Raw genomic sequence first — 10000 nt, forward strand, 5'->3', positions numbered from 1 at the left:
ACATAGGCTGTAGCATTTTGACCTCAAAAGCACAACAAAATAATGGTAGTAATGGAAGCTGAAAGAGAATCTTTATACATTATATCCACCTAACTAAAAATTCCTGTTATCTAGGTTTAAAACTCTAAATGATGAATGACCTGTAATATTCATTAAATATCAACATAAGTATTAATTCTTATTATGAAAAAACATCCGATCTTATACATATTCATCAAAAGTACTTAAAGACTGAACCTATCTAACTTATAAAATATTATGAGAATGACTGGTAAGAGTTAATCTGTTTACAAGCTATACATGGAAAAATTATAAGCAATATAAAATTAAAATCCTCTTCAAACTATATCATACAAAGACAAGGTCTGTGAACCAAATGATAGAATTTCCAAATGTAGATTAATCTTCATCATCAAAATTTTGTGAATTGCTGGACCAGTCATTTTCATCTTTCCTTAAAAGTATTGGGAACAATTGACTTGTACTCACCCATGACCTGTACATCAAGATCTCCACGGGCAGTGTAAGCCTGGCTGTTGCGAGCAACGCAGGTGTATCTTCCTTGGTCAGTGGAGCGCTGGACAGCTTCAACAATAAGGGTGCCATTGGTGAAGGTCTTCTGGCGGCGGTTGATGGGCAACATGCGGCCATCTGAAATTTTTGGATGATTTGCTTTCCTTTCAGAGTATCTTATAATAAACACTATCATATACATTTATGCAAATTACTATTACCCAATTATGGACTTAGATTTCATATATGGTTTATCACCCCTCCAAAAATGATAATTGTTTTTAGACTTTAGCTTGTTGTATTCCTATGTGCTCCCATCACAAAACTACCATAACAAAATACTATTTACTTTTTCTAATATGTTCTTTTTTCTGTAAACTGCTATTTTTTAAAAACTTTTAGTGGTAGAATATATAGCACCTCGAAATTGAGATCTAAACTGAACACTAGAAATTTAAAAGAACTAAATTACACTCTCAAAACATTCATATTCTTGAATACTATCATAAAACTATACTTACTCTTTTCCCAAACAATAGAGTCAATAGGATATCCAGCAACGGGGCAGTGCACAACCATGTTCTCTCCAGCAACAACTGCAGCCTTATCCATAGGCCTGTTGGTACAATATTTAGTAATAATAGGATATACATGAGAAAATGGATGATGAGAAAATGAATTGGGAATTTCTGAACTCAGAACTTTCTATTTCCTTCTTTTGGTCATATATTTAATGGTATCATGAGTATTTACTGATAACTTTATATGGTAACTATTGTTTTCAACAATACATAATACCAAAAGAAGTAAACAATAACTTTAAAAACTGTAAAGCATAATCAACAACACAAAAATCCCCAACTCACCTGATGTAGGGCAATCCATAGACATTAAGCCTGGCAGCATAACGGACAGATCCAACAGTGGATGAAGCGACACAAGCATAGAGACCACCATCATTTGTGTGAACCGCAGAGATGTTCAGGTGAGAGACCACTTCTCCATTCACGGTAACATATTGGCCGACTTGCATCCTGAAAGGAAAATGTTCACAAAAACCAATGAAACCAATAGCATAAGTACAATATTTTTCACAGTCTGATATAACATAAGCAAATATAAAAACACATATATAATCATTTTTATCCATTCTTTTTTTAAGCTATCTGAAAACACCACTTCCACTCAATCTAACCGTTCAGAGTTAGCGAGGCGAGTTCCATCGAGTTCCCAGGTGATCTCAGGGGTGGGATTGCCAGCTGCAACGCACTTGAGGAACACTGCGGGTCCAGGCTGCAGAGTGTTGGTCTGGAAGGTGTAGATCAGCTGTGGGGGCTCAACTGTTCGGAGGAAAAGAAAATCATTAGGAATAATAGGAATAATAGAAATAATAGGAATAATAATGATGATGATGATGATGATGATAATGACCTTAATAATAATAATAATAATAATAATAATAATAATAATGATAATAATAATAATAATAATGATAATGATAATGATAATAATAATAATAATAATAATAATAATAATAATAATAATAATAATAATAATGATAATGATAACGACATTAATGATAATAATGATAATAGTAATGATAATAACAATGATGATAATAATGATAATAATAATAAAAATAATAGTAATATCAAAGTAATGACAATAACAATAATAATAACAATAATAATAATAATAATAATAATAATAATAATAATAATAATAATAATGATTATGATAATGACCATGATGATGATGATGGTCATGATGACAATGATGATGATGATGATGATGATGATGATAATGATGAAGATGATGATGATGATGATGATGATGATGATGATGATGATGATGATGATGATGATGATGATGGTGATGATGATAATGATGATGATAATGATAATGATAATGATAATGATAATGAAAATGACAATGATAACAATAAAATAATAATAACAAAAATAAAGCTAAGTAAGCTCAGGAAAACATAAAATCCTTTTCTGACACAATAAATAATATCAATTAAATTCAGTCTTTGATCTTTCAAATTTCTCTACAGAAATTAATGTACCACATAAAAAAACAACCATTAAATACTATCAAATTTACTAAATATTTACAAATCTATTTTTTCATACCGCTCTTGGTATTTCCTTAATGTTTCCTAAATGTTTTTTTTAACCCATCCTAGGTACTCACATCGTCCTCCAAGTTTGAGTTCAGCAGTTCCCTGTGCCGATTCCTGGTCGTTCCTAACAAAGCATTGGTACATTCCCTTGTCTTCACGTCCAACAGTGTCAATGCGCAGAACAGCTTCCTTGTGGTCTATATAATAAAGAAAAAAAATAATCAATCTTTCAAAATATAAGGAAATCTTGTAAACTATCAGTTTCATGGTGCTTACTAAAACAATATTCTCTGAAACTTTTATATATATGTGGAAATATTTCTATACCATGCATATTAAAGATGTACAAACACTTTAAATAAAAAATAAGATTAAATTAGCTGGTTACTTGTCCAAAACTTTAAATAGATCATATTCAAGAATATGCATATCAAATCATTGTATCCTTTACATCATTAAATTCTATCCAATGAAGTATCTACTACAATGAATATGTTAGAAATATTTAAAATAAGAACTTCAAATCTACTAAGGATCTCAAATACTATAAGTATAATAGGTATACATCAGAAATAGAATCTAAAAAAGTGTCCAAACATATATAGTAGTTTTCAGAAAAGAACTTGTTCACAGTTTAAGGAAAAGGACTAATACATTGTTAACGGAAAGATTTAAATTCATGTAACCATCATTCTTTATTATACCTATAACGAAGCATAACATATCCAAATAACAGATTATAACAAAAAAATATAAGAAGACTTACTGAGTGGAATTCCATCCTTGAGCCAAGTCACAGATTTCACAGGGTTTCCTCGGTAGGTGCAAGTAAAGGTCGCTGGGCGTCCAAATTCTACAGTCTGAACCTTGGGCTCAACTTGGGCACTTAGAGGAGCTTGAAGAAGAAAAAGGTCATTAGTAAATAAATCATTATAGGAAATGTATTTTTCTGAGAGGCACATATCTATCACAGTCAAGTTTAAAAAATATAAGTATTGTATCTTAAGACGCATATATTACGACGCAGGACCTACCAGTAACAGTGAGTACAGTCTCGACGCTCTCGCCTCCGACAGAGTTGTTCACGACGCACAGGTACTTGCCCGAGTCCTCAACCTTAGCTTCACGGATGATCAGAGTTCCTCCAACCTGCTTCACGCGCTCGCCGAGTTCCACTGCTACCTTGCGTCCTCCTTCGGAAACCTTGAACCACCTGAGGAACAAAAGACAAGTGTTAGGATCTCTGGCACTTTCCATTTCGGATCTTCGCACCAACGTTTTTTATATTTATTTATTGGGTTAATGGATTTAATAATTCATTCCAAAAATAATGTATACTGAGCAATGGTAGTTTTATAGACTTGAGTCTAAGGATTATTCACAATAACAACCAAGAGCAAATGGTACAAAGATCCACAAACGAAGATATAGTCACCAATGAAACACGTGAAATTTCTTCTATTCTATACCGTTGGTATTCATGAGTTAAATCAATGACAGCATCCACAAAAAAGATTTGTGTCAATTTATCTAGAACTTTGAATATAACTCTTTACAGCGAAGAAATCATAAAACAGCCACATTCGAGTAGTAAAAACTTTACAATGGGAGTCAAAGTCATGAGACACTCGTAAACCGCGTCCCATGAACTTAACCGGTGCCTTGGTATCATGGCTAGCAGTATTTAGTATGCTTTCGGCGATGAAAGGTGTTAATTTTACCATAGAACATTTCCCAAGGTCAGGGATATATTACATCTGAAAGGTAAATCGGAGAATCACATAGTTGTTAGGAAATAAATCCACCTTTACATAACGAAGAGAACATGTAAATTCATGAAGTGTTTCTTGTTCATATCAACGTCTCAACTTACCGATGAGAAGGGACAGGAAAACCTTGAAGAGGACATAAAAGGGTCACGTGACCTCTTAGTTTTCCCATGACCCGAGAAAGGTCACTCCCAGGCAGTCGTGGAGCGATGTTTCCCGCCGGAGCTAAAATATACCCGATTTTTTACATTGGATTTTCAGCAGGGGCATCACTGGAGCCTAAAAAAGTACAGGACCCTGCCACTGCTCGCCAATCGCATAAGGATTAAAAAAAAGAAAAACAAACTACAATAACGAAAAATAAACTAGAATACGATGAAGTAAAACGAGACACCTTGACGAGCGCAACGCCGAGGCTTACGTATATGCCGGGAGGGGGTAGGCCTGTGCAGGGCAGAAGAGCGAGGCCGTAGTTCCGGAGAGAAGCGACGCCTCGGACAGTCTGCTGCCAGTCATACGGGGGGGAACTCGACTCTTGGGCTCTGTTGGGACACGCTTACTTCTGTTCATTGTCCTTATTGTGTTAGCTGAGGTTTATTTAATCGCCCCGCCATCTCTCTCGCTCTCGCTCTCTCTCTCTCTCTCTCTCTCTCTCTCTCTCTCTCTCTCTCTCTCTCTCTCTCTCTCTCTCTCTCTCTCTCTCTCTCTCTCTCTCTCTCTCTCTCTCGAATCTGAATGATAGTGACCAGTACCACCGCCTTTTGCAAATCGACAAAGAGCCTAACATGTTACACGTCTCTATACCAGGCAGCTGGGGTTTCTCACTTGTACTTGGGCACGGGATACGACTGGGCAGGACAGAAAAGTGAAGCCGAGGATTCAATCTCGACTCCGACCTCTGGCACTCGAGTCCTTGTGACTCGTGGGGGAACTTGACTCTTTGGATCTGACAGAAACACACAAAAAGAAGAATAAAAAAGAAAGAAGGAAAAGGGGGGAGGAGCGAATAAAAAAATGCACCCAAGAGCCTGAAATTTTGGTTCCTCTAGATAAAATTGGAACTTGAACCACAACTACAGACGAAGACAAGTGGCAGTGGCTAAGGCAACTAGAAACATTACCTGTACTGCGGGAGAGGGAAGGCCTGTGCGGGGCAAAGGAGGGCGAGACTTAACCCAGTGTCACCTGAGAGCTCCTGTAGTCTGTCCCCCGATACCCTTGGAGGCCCGTGACTCCCCGGTGCTGTAGAATCCGGGTGTTAAAAGTCTTTTCGTGGAAATGAGTTATATGTCGATACTAAAAAATCAGACAGCTAAAGTAAGCAAGAAGCCTGAAACCATGGTGTGAGGCTGCATCCTATGACTCGCTACAAAGTCTACGGTTCATAAAATTCAGATTTCACAACTGCCTTTGAAATAGTTAGTGTGGGATGGCATATACTCTAACCATCCTCAAAATAACACAATAACTAACTTCAGCAATCTTGTTTCACAGCGACAAACGCATAAGCACAGTAATTTAACTGTAGTAAACATTGACAATTACATAATATACGCAATCTGTCTGATGACAAGGGCCTGACCCCCCTACCTGGCCGGAACAGCCAATCCGTTCTTGCGACGTCTAAAAATGAGCATAAACGACAAGAACGCGAGGCGCACGCGGAGCCGTTGACCCGCCTGGGCCGCCTGGGAGGTGCGGCTTTAAGCTGCAAGAACATCCGATCGATACCCACGTGGAGTGAGAGAGCTCGAGCGGGTCTCTACAACCTTGACGAGAGAGGCAAGTCTCGTGGCGCTATTATTAAACCCGCTCTTTAATTTCTCTCTTTTTCTTGTAGGTTTCTAAGGTTTGTGATATGTGCGTCTGTGTTAGTGTGAGTGTGTTGTGATGAAGTAATGTTTACACGGCTATTCGCCAACTGCGTACTGGAAATCTATGAATGAAGTGTTCTCGCCCTGAGCGCTCTGGTCGCCCCGCTCTCTTTCATTCACAAACAAACGCGTGCTTGTTTCCCCTCTCTCCGTCCCTTCTATATTGTTTCGTTTTTCTTGAGCCTTAAAAGCGTTGCTCTGCGTTTTGGTGCACTTGCGTACGATAAAACACCTAAATAGGGCGGCTATGTTTATTGATGTAGATTTCTGAATGTGAAAAAAAACGTTGAACAAAAAAATAAAAATACTGTTTTTTATAATAGAATTGTGTAAAAGCTAATTATTACCCAGAGACATTCCATATACATCAGCATTCTACGGTGCTCAACGTGCCTCCGGCATACTGACGTTTCCCGCCAAAAATGTGGCAGCAGACTGCATGGGGCTCGAGCAGGCGAGAGGCGGGGGAGAGAGGGAGAGACCGTACCACATGACCCAACACGCATGCACACACACACGCACGCACACACGCAACCGCTCCAAGGTTAACATTCCGAGTTTACTTTACAGACAAACTGGAGCCGTATTCATGAACACCGGAAGCGTAGGCAAGATTCCTGGGGTCGGCGATCTTATCCCCCGAGGGCTCCTCTACACGGCGATCCTTACCTGTAGCTGGGCACAGGGAAGGCCTGGACGCGACACGTTAGGGAGGCTGTGCCGCCCCCGCCGACAGCCAGTGGGAACGGGATCTCCTGCAGCTTCGGGGCAGTGCTCGTGGTCGCATCTATTGGGTGTCGCACGTATTGAGGTTGCCGTCATGAATTAGGGATTTGTGATTTGTTTGTTTATCTACTTTTTGATCGGGCGGAAAAGATGCCGGGCTATGTTACGAGTGACGCTGGTGTATACAGGGACAACTATTAACGTCTGTGTGTAGAAGAACCTGCCACAAGCTCCGGAGGCTAGAGGCTGTAGAAACTCGTACCTGTACTCGGGGATAGGAAAGCCTTGCAGGTTGCACACCAAGGACTTTGAGGAGCCCGCCGGAATGGAGCTTGGGATGGGCCATTCGCGGATCCTCGGCGCTGAACTGGCCTGGGGTTCTGCCAGTCAAAAGCAAAGGAAATAGAGTGATGGGAAAGCACCATCATCTCACCAAGCCGCCTGGTATGTCGGGTGCCCTTGCCTACCACTTACTATACTATCTCTACTCCTTCGCATTCGAGATTCGGGCAATCTTCCTCAAAAGCTAACAAGCAATGCACGTGGCACCAGAACACGTGGGGTGTTATCTATATCGCAATCAAAGGCTACTAGAAACGCACCTGTAGGAAGGGACCGGGTGCCCCTGCACGGCACAGGAAAGAGATGTCGGGTCGCCCACAGGCACTCGACTCTCCAAAAAACGAATTCCTGCGTCTTTCACCGACGGTCTCGCTGTTGCCGTTGGTTCTTAGCATGGAAAACGTAAAATTACCAATCTCATCCACTCCCGGTTTGCCCCGGAGCCTGACTATTGGTGATAATTAACCTCTGTGTTATACCCAATCCTCGCCAAACCAGTGACACCTGGTGGGTAATATTACTTACACATTTCATTCAAAGATGAACTCGACCGCGCGCTAACCAACAGGCACAATACCAGCACAAGTAGCCTTACCTGACGGTGGGGGCGGGAGAGCCCTGTACGCTGCATGTCAAAGCTGTGGGTGTTCCCTGGCCCACGGAGCGCACCTGCCCCATAGAATCCCCGTCCCTGCGTGTGGGTCTGACACTCGCCTGGGGCACTGAGGGCACAAGGGGCAGTACCCCGTTCGTCATGCGTGCTCTACCAATATCCATTATATTATGGATATTGTATTCTCGTTTTGAAGATGCGGAGCAGAAGTTACAGTGTGTGTGTGTGTGTGTGTGTGTGTGTGTGTGTGTGTGTGTGTGTGTGTGTGTGTGTGTGTGTGTGTGTGCGCGCGCGCGCGTGAGTGTGTGTTCATGGTCGTGTATGTGTGTGTGTGTGTTCATGGTTGTGTGTGTGTGTGTGTGTGTGTGTGTGTGTGTGTGTGTGTGTGTGTGTGTGTGTGTGTGTGTGTGTGTGTGTGTGTGTGTGTGTGTGTGCGCGTTCATGGTGGTGTATGTGTGTGTGTGTGTTTGATTGGGCGTGTGCGTGTGCGTATGGGTTTGGGTGTAAGTGTGTGTCTGCAAGACGACAAAGCCAACTACCAACCTGAAGGTGGGCGTGGGATGACCCTGGATCATGCAGAGGAGAGTCCCGGTATCTCCCCGAGATGCTTTCCTCTGCATGACCTTGACGTCGGAGTCTTTCACCGTGGGTCTCACGGTGGTCGTTGGTTCTTGAAAGAGCATCATCAAGACAAACTCAAATCTGTTTCTTAAGCTAGCACCAATTCCCAAGAGTTAACCCCAAAGTCCGCGTGGTGCTAAACTTTGAAGTCCGGTAAATTATAAATCGAACACGTAACACAATGTGATTAACTACCCTAAGTCGTGCCTCTGAATGAATAAAAACGTAAGAAAAGACCGCTGAAAAATAAAAATAAACCAACAAAAACGTAAAAACCCGTCCCTTCCTCATGAGCCCACTCACCTCACTTTCGGAGCGGGGGATCCCTGCACATTGCACGTCAGGGCGGTAGGGGATCCCTCGCCCACGGAGCGCATCTGTCCCATGAACTCACCGTCCCTTCGAGTGGGCCTGACACTAGCCTGAGGCACTGTAGATGTACGAGACACCCCGTTCGCAATGCGTGTCGTATATGTTCCGCTTTTCTCGTGTAACTTCCTGCTTTTGTCTCGAGATCAAATGAATTTTCTGGGAGACGAATGTTGGTGGACGTTCATACAACAAAGTCATCGTGAGTCCGTCTCTTGTGAAAAGACGCTTATAAATGTACGTACGTCTATTTATGCGCGTGTATGTGTGTCGTGATATACCAACCTGAAAGTGGGCGTGGGATGTCCCTGCACCGTGCAGAGGAGCGTCCCCGTGAGTCCCTGAGACGTTTTGCTTTCCAGCAGCTTGATGCCGGAGTCTTTGACGGTGGGACGCATGTTGGTTGTGGGTTCTAGAGAAGGCAAGGGGAGGAACCAGACTGGTTGAGTCGCTACCATTGCAAATTGGAAACTGTACTGCCGATCTGGGTCTTACGCGAGCCAAAGTAACTAAAGGAACAACTCATGTGGTTGTTTTCACCTTCATTTAGAGCCTGAACAAAAGGAAGGGCGTTGAAAAATGCTGAATATCAAAGATCCTTGCGTGGATTTTCTATGGAACGGATATCTCTGAAATTCCATTTCGCAAGCATAACACAAAATATTTTTTCTACATCCCCCCTCCACACATCCAACTATTGACATCAAATAAGAACCTTCCAATATCCATACATGACATTACCTGAAGGAGGGAATGGGAGCGGCTTGGACAGGGCAGGTGAGGGCCGTCGGGGCACCAGACTTCACCAATCGCTTCTGACCCATAATATCGCCGTCTTTGACAGCCGGGCGAACGCTGGCATGGGGCACTACAGATCCAGCCATGAGTTGGTAGTAGTATTTGTGATTGCTGTATTTTCTGTTTCATTTTTTTCATATTCTTTGCCCAATAATGCCTATTCGGAGCTCTCTCTCTCTCTCTCTCTCTCTCTCTCTCTCTCTCTCTCTCTCTCTCTCTCTCTCTCTCTCTCTCTCTCTCTCTCTCT

General features: G+C 41.8%; 1 protein-coding gene across 1 annotated transcript in view; it reads right to left on the reverse strand.

Annotated features, from left to right (window-relative positions):
* Dscam1 (Down syndrome cell adhesion molecule 1) overlaps window positions 1-10000 on the reverse strand; it is a 365478-nt gene that overhangs the window by 82398 nt on the left and 273080 nt on the right. Inside the window, 7 exon segments of the mRNA XM_086548222.1 lie at window positions 490-651; window positions 1035-1129; window positions 1380-1547; window positions 1709-1853; window positions 2713-2838; window positions 3408-3536; window positions 3676-3854. Coding sequence (XP_086404348.1) covers window positions 490-651; window positions 1035-1129; window positions 1380-1547; window positions 1709-1853; window positions 2713-2838; window positions 3408-3536; window positions 3676-3854 — 1004 coding nt within the window.

The sequence above is a fragment of the Penaeus japonicus genome, unplaced genomic scaffold (genome assembly GCF_977035675.1).
Source record: "Penaeus japonicus unplaced genomic scaffold, GWHDUDI00000001_assembly GWHDUDI00000002, whole genome shotgun sequence".
NCBI classification, from domain to species: domain Eukaryota; kingdom Metazoa; phylum Arthropoda; class Malacostraca; order Decapoda; family Penaeidae; genus Penaeus; species Penaeus japonicus.